Here is a 10,692-nt window from a genome sequence, read left to right on the forward strand (position 1 = left end):
TTTACAGTTATTGCTCATTGTCTTCTTGGTAGCGTTTACCGTGAAGTTCTCGCAACGCCCTTGCCCTTGATGTTTGGAATCTTATGTTGTTAAGCAATCAACGCGTTTTTTTTGCAGAAAACTTGATGCGATAAATGTTCTTATGCCATGCATTTAAGGCACATAATATTTTATTTGCTGCTGCACTGCATTTTAGCTTCAAGAACGTCACAGTTTGAAGTGCAAAAAGGTGAAGATTCACAAGTCGCTAAAAGCCAACTTCAGCGAATTTATGAACAGTCCAAGCATATGCGCTATGGAAAGGTAAAGTGTCAAAAGACAGAAAGCAGAACATGCCAAATCTCAAATAAACTTTATAAATTTGATTTTTTGGCAACTCAACTGAAAATCATTATCTTTTTTTAGTGTTGGACAAAAGCTTTGGAGCAGCTGCAATCCGGATGTCGCAACTTGAGTGATGAAATTCAGCGAAGAATTGCATATGCATTTGCTCGGTGCCATTTGCAAGTACGTTCATCTTTAGAATTTACTTTTACTAATTTCTGGGAGGCTAGGAAGTGAGAGTTTTGTAGTTTTTGTAATGCCTCTTCAATATGACTAATGTTGTATCCACACATTTGGAAAATATTTTTAACAAAAATGTTTACTTAAGTGCTTGAATTGCCTGAATTTTGCAGAGCGCTGGACGTGACATTCCTGAATGTGATCCTGACACACCGATATCTGAATGTGCATCAGAGAAAATGTTAAATGATGCAGCATTTAACTCATACACAGAATTCTTCACACACACCCAACAGATATGCTTCCACCTACAAAGCCAGGTAATATGATTGTTGTAAAGAACGGACAGCTACTTATCACAGTAAAGACACAAAATAAGCCTAAATTAGTGTCTAAACTTGAAGAAAGGTATAAAACTCTGGTTTTAAAACAGACAAATCGACATAAAATTGTACTTCCGTATTCCTGACTTTCACAGCCGATCTATTTTTGACGAACATTCTTAATTTTTTGTTACGTATATACCTTAACCCGTTTGTACCAGAATTGTTAGGAAAAAGCCACAAACTGCAAGTGTACAGTTTGGCTGTGAAATAAGGCTTTTATATTAATAGATTTCACTTGATTTCACTATGTTTGTTTGTTTTTTGTTTTTTTTCTTTTTGTTTTTTTTTTCTCCGATGAAGTTTGTCCATGCACTTTTGACATGAAATCTTTGATGAATTTGGATGAAACTTTCACAGATGGTAGATATAGTTATGCAGATGTGCCATCTGCTTTGTTTGACTTGATAACCCCAGTATTTACCCTGCTAGACCCGTTGCTGCGCACCACAAACGAAAGATTTCTGTGGTAGAATGGTATAATAAAGGCAACAGAACATTTGCTACTTGTGTTTGTGCATTACTAGGTGGTCGTTTTTGCACATGGCAACAGAGGGGTGTTAACAGCCTTATGACGTCAGAAACGTTGACGAATGTTGCTTATAGCACCTCTAGTGGCCAGAGTTTTAAACATTGGCCGATTTGGATAAAAACTTACACAACTGTTGATTGGGTCATTGTGATTTCATATTTCATACGTTTGGGTGTTGAACCCCATCAGTTACCCCACTAACCCCTAAAATGGGTCAGTTTTTTAAACGGTGTTGGGATTAGATGAAATTTGGACAGCTTGTAGAATTTGTCATTTATAGGTGTCAATTGTTGTGCTTAACCCGGCTAGAGGGGTATCTAGCCCCCTAAAATGGGTGAATTTTTTAAACATTGTCCGAATTGGATGAAATTTGGACAGCTTATAGAGTGTGCTATTTATAGTTGTTGTTTGTTATGTTCAACCCTGTTCCCCCAACATTTACCCCACTAGCCCCCCAAAAAGGTTATTTTTTAAACAATGTCAGAATTTAATAAAATTCAGATAGCTTGTAGAGTGTCCCATTTATAGGTGTTGATTCTTGTGTTCAACCCTGTCGCTCTATCATTTACTCCACTAGCCCCCTACCATCATGTGAAATTTGCCATTAATAGGAGCCGATTATTGTGTTTTAGCCTATTTTCTCACTATTTAACCCTTTTTCTCAGATAGACCATAAAATAGAAGAACCTTCAAAACTGTATTAATGGAATGAGTTTAAATAGTTTGTACTCCTTATAACATATTTATTTATGTAAAGTACCGATCACTGTGTTTGACCTAACAATACCAAACTTTCTCATCGTTATCTCTTGAAATGCATTATTTACAACTTTGCATGTGTGGGGGACCCATGAGTTTCTGCTTGCAGAAACAACCAAGGTTATAAAAGACAGTGGATGGTATGGGACCACTGGCGCCCACTTATGGGGAGGCGGGGAGGCGCCGCCTCCCCGGGTATCTGCGTCGCTTACTACGTCATAAACAAGTTTTGCGTTAACTTACAAAATGATGCGCATACGGTTTTGTTCTAACTGAAACTACTGCTCAGTCAACGACTGTCTAGGCCTTTCTGAAAAAAAAAACGCATTTTGTTACGTCACAAACGTACGTACTTCAAGCGTTATATGTAGGGCCATTGGGTAAAACCATGTAAGTAGTGTTTACTAAAACTTAGTCAGCAACATCGACACAAATTCAACATAACACCGTTGAAAGCAAGGGTTAACAAGTTTACTTCACGGCGAGCTGTATAATAAGAAAATGACATTCGATGGCCACAAAGCTTGCAAGCCCTAACGCAGCGCCGTTCGATAACTATGGTCTACAAAGCGCCTTTACTAGACCATCAGAAACTACAATATTATCTAGAGTCAGATAGCGCTACTGTCGAAATTATTTGGCATAAATTATCTCCCCGACTGGCATTACTCAATTGACAAATAAAGGCAATTGTTTGCGCAAAATAACGAAAGCATTGTTGCCTATAGTCTTATCTGTGATGTAACAAACTGCCTTTAGATCATTGTTATGCGTCCTGTGAAGTGTAAAACTAGGTAAACTTAATCCCACATGTTGTTGTGGGAATACTTTCGCAGCAAATTAATGTTCAACGTTTAACTCATTTTTTTCCAAGATATATATCAATAAAAAATATCTTCGCAAGCCGTACTTTGGTGACTCCTGATTTATGATAATAAACTAAACTTAAAAGCTAAAAATGCGTTACATACAACTCATTGCTATAATAGACAACACGTTTTAAACGTACCAATCGACCTAGAAACGTAAACGATTTATGTGAACGATTCATATGGCTTATTTACACGCGTTTTCGCGTTGTTGCATAAACATACTATAGTTCAGCTGAAATCAGCTGCTTATGTATGTTAAAAAGAGAAACACGCGGCAAAGAGTGTAATTTGCGACATTAGGTGACGGCCGGGGGGAAATATTTCTGTCTTTACCAAGTTATAAAATTCTGCCTCCCCGCCGATTTTGGCAAGTGGGCGCCTATGTATGGGACCCATACATAAATAAGTGTAGGAAATATATTAATGTTTTAAAATAGGTTATAGTGTATATGCAAGGGAAATATGTGCTAAGCCACCCTTCTAGTTGGGGTTTAGAAAAGCATTTTTAGGTTATGTTACATAACATAGATTAGGTGCAACATTGCAATTATCTCTATGAATACTATAATTGTTAACCTTGCTTGTATTAAAAATCAAACATATGATGATATTATAACCTTTTTTCCTACTGTAGCTCCAAAGATATTGCTGAAGCGACGCTTCAGAATCTATGTTTACCATCAAGTCTCTGGTAGTAGCTTTTGTGCTTACACTCTACTTGGCTTGCATTGTCCAATTTACACATAGCTTGGCTAGTTACACAGTAAAAAACATTGGACATACTATGATTTATACATGAGTGTGCCTTGATCGCTGGTCTGCATGAACACTTCAGAGCTGATCCCAGTTAAGAATTGATGTTCATCTTGACTCATTTCTTTAGGTTTGGCATGAATCCACGGAAACAACCATTTCAAGACTTGCTGACAACTCGGAAGAAGTTGCCTCCTCACTTGAGAAGAGCTCTGAAATAGCATTGGAGATGGTTGCTAGACAAAATGCTACTTTACAAAACCAGGCAGAAATGTTAAAAAATGAACAGATGTTGCGAGAAAACATGCAGAGGTCTGTTCTTGATGTCCAACGCTCACATGAGGAAACTAAAGGCATTATTAGAGAGCAACGAGCATTGTTTGCGGAAGTTTTTGACAGAGTTGCAAGTAAGGAAGATTTAAGGAAATTAAATTCAATGTCATGTAGCCTAAAATTGTCGATATATTTAGTCAGATCAACCCAACTTGCGCAATTATGTTTTAAATTGTGTAAAAATAGTTTTTCATATTAGTGTTTCATTAAACTATCTTGGTTTGAACAATTTTTGTGTCACCATAATGAGTCTTGGTTGGACTTTATGAATCTGCAAAATAACAAATATTGTTTGTAGCAACAGGATGCTCAATTAATTGGAGAATTCTTCCTGGGGGATGAGAAACACTACATCAAGTTTTTAATATTTAAGCATATTAACTTGATCAGTTTCAATTTTTTTTCACAGCACTACAAAAAACTGTCCTTGGTGAATTTACCAGTGTCTACACATTTGCATTTTACGTGGGAGCAGCTTTGCTTGCATATATTCTGACATCAACTCACAGATCAGCTTCTGCTAGACTTTGGCTATTTATTTTGCTTACAATGAACTTCCTTACTGAAAGAGCAATTGTCAACTACCATATGAGTAAGATTTTGTGTAGTTTTACCAAGCTGTTTTTTGATATTTAATCAGTGCATTTGTTTAACAGTCTCTAGTAGCACAGAGGGAGTTCCTGAAAACACAATCTTACCTGAAACCTTGTACAATGATATGTGGCTATGTAGAAAGACCTATAGTATCATATCCTTCATTGTCATGTTTATTTGTATTATAAGGTAGGTGTGTGATATGGTGTTTTACTACGTTGTCTTTTTGTATTGTCCTTAAATATTTATGTCGTATGTTGTGACATTTTGTTTTTGTTTGGGGTACCAAACAGCCTGAAATTACATTGGGTGTTATAACTTTTTCAGATACAAAGATTACAACAAAATTAACAATCAGCTGCTGAATGAGATAAAGAGACAGAATAAAGAGCTTCAGGAAATTCTTAAAGAACAGGGAACACAAAGTTTTCACAACCAAACAATGTCAAAAACACCACAGAAGCAGGCAAACGGGGTAAAGATTTTGTTAATGTTGGCATATTTGTTTATTGCTTGTTGTGTATTACATTTACATGCTGTTCTGGTAAGGAAAAAAAATATTCAACATTGTCTACAAAAAAAAAAAAAATCTGTGACAGTTTACAGTATTCTTGCACTTTTGCAGGATTTAGCCAAGAATAACTTTGCAAATGTTCCAGCCCTGCTTAGCACTCACAGTGTATCTACACACAACCAACTAACACATGTTGATGACCAGCTTATAACCACCCTTACAAGCAATGTTGCAGGTAATACCATTTTTTCATCGCAAGTACGTTACAAAATCAACAGCGTGTACAATTTACTGTTGTGGTATAATTTTTATGCATTTTTAGCTAATGGCTTTCTATGCATTAAGATTCTTCATACACAACAAATGCCTCAATGTTGAATTCACATCTTATGTCTGATGAAGAAGATCACACATTTGTTGCTGATGATAGCAGGTGAGTTCACTAAACAGGGTAGTTTTTAATGACAAGAAGAAATGGGCTTTTTGGATAAGCTTTGTGTATAGAGTTATGACATGCCAGCCACAGGTTACATGTTGTTAGCTAAAAAGAGTGACAACGTTAGGAACACATATTTGCCAAAAAATCTGCCTTTTAATACAAGATTTATAATACACCAGGCCTATTGATGACTATGTCTCATATATTAGTATTCAGTGAGAGCTGGTCTGCGTGAACGCTGATTCCAGATAAAAATTTTAAAATTAAAATAAATATCGCATGTCGAAAAGGACAAAAATTCAACAACAAAACTACAAGGTATGAAAATACTCCAAACTTTGGACAAAGACAAATAAATTAACGCAGAAAACAATTCTGTAAAATCTCAACTAACATATAAATCGCATAATTTCAGCCCAGTGCACTATTGGTTTGTAAAAATAAGTCGAAACTTCTGATTTGGTCTTTCCTGCTCGCCATTCTTTTTTCCATGCTGTCCAGCCATTACCAGTCCGGTGGACATGGATGAGACTGAAGATGGCGTTTGACTGTTAAATACATCACTGTCAGGACCTCCAATGTATGGTAACATTGCTCTGTCCTTGCGTGCTCTATTCTGTCCAGTAGGTGTGGTTGTCACCATCAGAAGGTCGCTCTCGTTGCCTAGCGACCGACTTTTGTTTTCGTTTGATACGATGACAGGTTGAAATTTGGTGAAGACTCTATTGAAATTTCCCTCTCGGTTTGTGATCTCCATTCGTAATCGTTCAATTTCGCGTCTTGCTCGTTCTAGTTCTTCCGAATGCTCGCGACAACATTCCACGTCGCTTTGTCGCCCTCTAGCGGCATCCTAACGACAATAAAAAGAGGTTTATGATAATGTGAATCCTGAAGTCGATCATTCCTAGAAGTGGCATAAAAACTTACGCTATTTCATTTTATTTGGTACAAAACTGTCAATGGATTTGCAAGTCGCCAACAAAAGTAAATTAGCCGAGCAATGGTTAATATATTGAATTTTATCCTTGAGGACGTATTAATTTCTTTTAAAGTAAATACAAATTAGTTAAAAAAATAGTCATTTTGGCAACAGCTTTGGTAAATTTCTTGGCGGTCTCTCGCTCCCCTATCGGGTTCAAGGTTGATGACCTTCGACTTCTAAGGTTATAACCTCCAACGAAAGCTGCATTCTTGCCAACCTGTATCAGACCATCACTTACCTGTAACCTTCCCTTTCCATGTCCATTCTGCTTTGCTTGTCTTCTAAACAGACTCATCTCCGCTTCCAGCGCCTGAAGTTTTCGCGTCAGCTCATCCACGCCTCTGTTGCTCTCATCCAACATCTTGTTGACTTTCAAAATCTGCTGTTGGGCTCCTCGCAGCTCTGCCTCCCGGTTTTGCAGTTGTCCTTTTGCCTCCGATAAAAACTTCTCCACCGTTTTTACGCGATCGTCAGCAACGCGATTCGCTTTTTTGTAGTGATCCAACTGTTCTAAGCACTTTTCAAGTTTTCTGCTAGAGTCCAACAACTGTTCGGCGACTTTTGCATGTCCACCCTTTACCCGTTCATTATCCTTATGCGCGCGGGTGAGGAGGTCCCTTAAACGGGCTGTTTCCATTTTTTCTTCCAAGAGGTCCTGCTTGCATACCTCCAGTCGGTCTTGGGCTTCATGCAGCACCTGCGTGCGATTGTCAGTCACATGATTAACTTGTCGTTTGCTCTGGCGTTCCATCTCGCGGACTTTGTATTCTGTCGTTTCCAAATAGGACTTGACCAATTTGCCCATGCGCCCAATCTCGCTTCTGAATTGTTCCTTCATTTCGTCTATCTCTATTTCGCGTTCATGGTTCTTGGTGAACAGCATATGCACGACTTGTGTAAGCTCTGCGACCTTTTTCGACATACGGTATCCGAAGGAGCCTTTAAAGAACCCGGCTGGTTTAGCTAAATCCACACTTACTTGGTCTTTACTTGACATGTTTTCTGTTCTGTATAGCACCAGCAGCACCAATATGAAGCAGCCTGGTTTAGTGACTGTCCAAAAAGCGTCGTAAGGTTTGAATATGTACCACGCCTTTCTATTGTATTAAAACCCCTATCTAGTTACCTGTCATGATATTCGATACAGTGCCTGTAAACGCTGTTCTGAAGGGGACCACTTGTTGCTACTCGATCTATGGGCTGTTGAACGCGCCAAATTCCGTTGTTTCCATTGTGCTTGTATCCAATTTACAATTCTGTGTGCATGACTAAGGTGCCAAGGCGAAGAATGGTTTGGAAGTTTTTAAAGTCAACTGTTATGTTTTTTTCTGGTTACATGCGCCGTTGTTACATTTTCATATTTTACACTTATGGCACATCGTATCAATTAAGACATTTTACATTATAGACTATCAAAAACGTAAAAACAAAAGCAAAAAAGCATTGTTACCAGCCGACTGCCTTGAAACTGTCTCTGCTAGGCCAATACCATCCTTGTTTAAACAAACGCATGTAAAAACCTAATTACTTGATCTTTATCATTTGCATTTTTGTGTTATCCAGCTCTGAATCTTCCTACTCCAGCTACCGAACTGGATACAGTCGTGGATCTTCATCCCTGGGAGGAGATTCAGACAGTGTTGCAGCAATGATCAGGTCATTTCGAAGGTCCTCCACACCTCACAGGGAAACCAGCCCGGCCACCCCATCAGGAGGACGCAGAAGATCACGAAGATCAAGTGTGTCTTCTGATATGTCAATCATCGACCAGTTGAATGAGAGCGTTGCACAGGCCGAGGTAACGTTTTAAGCGGTTATACTAAACACCGCATATATACCCCTTATTACCACTGTTTTAGACATGAATATACTTCATGCAAAAAAATAGTTTAGCGTACTTTTAAACGGGATGACGGTTAGAGCTGTTCGGGTTGGGGTTTGTAATTGAAATACCACTACAATCTGATCACATTTACCCTTTTCGGAGGTTATATTCTCACGTTCTTTAAACCATGTGCCATACCATACCGAAACATGTAGGTCTCCTAGGCATTTCCGCATGGCAATGGGCTAAAAGCTTATGGCAAAACTCACGACAGTAGCCTACCCGGGGCTGGCGCTTTACCAGTTACATATAGGCTCCGTGGTAACCCCACCTCAAGTCGAATAACGTCTATTGCTGCACAAGCCGGTTTCGTAGTAGGATATCGCCAGTTCGACATTTATGAATGCTTTAGGGCTGATCATGGTACGGAATATACGTTCATATTAGCAGACGGTTTAGATTAAATGCTATTTTTGTTGAATGTATATCTATTAACTTCTGTTAGATTCAGAACGTTAGGGATGCGCCAGAACTGCAAATGTTCTGTTTGCTCGAGCACCGAGCATCTGACAGTAACGCTCGGTGCTCGGCCAAACACTTGCCACCAAGTAAAATGTTTGTGTTTGTGCAAACAACAGCAACTAATTAAAAACACTTTTAAGTATGCGTGTTTCCACCATTTGATGCTATCAAAAACAGTCACTTTTTGTTCTTCGGGACCAAAATAAAACACTACTTTCGTACGTTAGCAGTGAACAAATCACACGTCGTGTTGTGATGTCAACAAATCCGTTAGTAACTCGCCCATTACATTGTTGTGCAATAAGCAAGTAATCAATTAGTAATACGGTTTCATAGGAATTGCGTATTTTCAATTTAGTTTAGAATAAATTCGAACTTTTTGTCTGATGCTCGGCTTATAGTTCATACGACTACTCAGCCGAGCTTCAAAAATTGCGATGCTCGGTACTGAGTACTCGGATTCTGGCTCGGTTCAGCCCATTTCTACTGAATGGTCACATTTAACTAACAGATTGTACTTAAGCTTGCTTGCAAAACGTTATGCTGCTGTGCCAAACAAAAAAATGGCATTTTAAACAAAACATGGAGATTTTGAAACTTTCTGTAAGCAGCTGAAAGTTTTAATTGCTAACATACAGCCTGTCGTGCAGGGCGTTATCGTTGGAGGTCATAACCTTAGAAGTCGAAGGTCACGAACCTTGAACCCGATTGTGGAGCGAGAGAGCGCCAAGGATTTTGCCAAAGCCGTTGCCAAAATGACCATGCAACGAAAGCAGATTTTATACCAGACCCAGCGCTAACATATCAAGTACTCAATTTTTTCTCCATCTACCAAATACTGCGGACATTTTTTCACACTCTTTACACCTATTTGAAGATAAGACATGGTTTTCCCATAGATAAAATAAGTGGTTTTTATGTTTTTTGTATGTTTTTGTATTGCTTAGTCAAACGTTTAACAAGTTTACATAATGAAGTGATTGGTCTCTGTACGCTGTGATTTACCTTTCTATTTATGTCAGCATGTATTTCCTGATGTTATGATTACGCTTTTTAACACTTAACCGTTTTTATGCAAGCCTTTTCCTGTATAGAAGATATTGCTAAGAAAACTGGCATCCAGAAACTTACAGCAAAGTTCTTAAAGCAACAATTTGTCTCATTTTTATTTCTTTGAACGCTGCCGATTGTGTGCCCCAAACTAACCTTTTTAACGTTGTTTTCATTGAAGAAATAAAAGCTGTTTTGTTAAAAACTGTTCCATTTATTATTAGCTAGCATGTATGCTTCTAGAGGAGGTGCTTAAAGTAGTGATTTCCAACATTTTCCGACGAATTCCTTACTTAACAATTCAAAACATTTTCATTCCTTCCTAATAAACAACATAGTAGATGCTAAATCATATAAAAATCATTTAACATTAGGCCTTTCATCAACTTCACGAGTCATTATTTCTATAAGTAGCTCGTCTACCAAAACCACATGTAAAAATTAAGATAAATTCCATCCTTTAAGTTTTACAATTTTTCGAAGGAATTCCTCCCCGGTTGGAAACCATATTGTTATTTGAATTGACATTATTTGCTGCACTGCTTTAACTTCTGTCTGAAATAGCTGAAGCTAACACTGGACTTCTGGAGCAACACTTAGCAAGCCCGATACCATTAAGCTGTGCCCAGC

At 38.2% G+C, this 10,692-nt stretch overlaps 2 protein-coding genes across 2 annotated transcripts; one reads left to right on the forward strand and one right to left on the reverse strand.

The window, feature by feature from the left end:
• The first annotated feature begins 84 nt into the window (after positions 1-84).
• On the forward strand, positions 85-10,267 carry LOC145229107 (uncharacterized). The gene is made up of 11 exons (XM_080094371.1): positions 85-303; positions 406-507; positions 678-824; positions 3,934-4,210; positions 4,546-4,728; positions 4,793-4,919; positions 5,058-5,205; positions 5,356-5,479; positions 5,590-5,677; positions 8,229-8,463; positions 9,663-10,267. The coding sequence occupies exons 1-11, from the start codon at positions 148-150 to the stop codon at positions 9,810-9,812; spliced, it is 1,737 nt and encodes a 578-aa protein (XP_079950497.1). The 5' UTR covers positions 85-147; the 3' UTR covers positions 9,813-10,267.
• Positions 5,144-7,817, reverse strand: LOC145229108 (uncharacterized). The gene is made up of 2 exons (XM_080094372.1): positions 6,904-7,817; positions 5,144-6,533 (listed from the first exon to the last, which is right to left on the reverse strand). Exons 1-2 carry the CDS (start codon positions 7,660-7,662, stop codon positions 6,108-6,110), a joined length of 1,185 nt encoding a protein of 394 aa, XP_079950498.1. The 5' UTR covers positions 7,663-7,817; the 3' UTR covers positions 5,144-6,107.
• Positions 10,268-10,692: the final 425 nt, after the last annotated feature.

Source organism: Phallusia mammillata, chromosome 5 (genome assembly GCF_965637545.1).
Source record: "Phallusia mammillata chromosome 5, kaPhaMamm4.hap1.1, whole genome shotgun sequence".
Taxonomy (NCBI): domain Eukaryota; kingdom Metazoa; phylum Chordata; class Ascidiacea; order Phlebobranchia; family Ascidiidae; genus Phallusia; species Phallusia mammillata.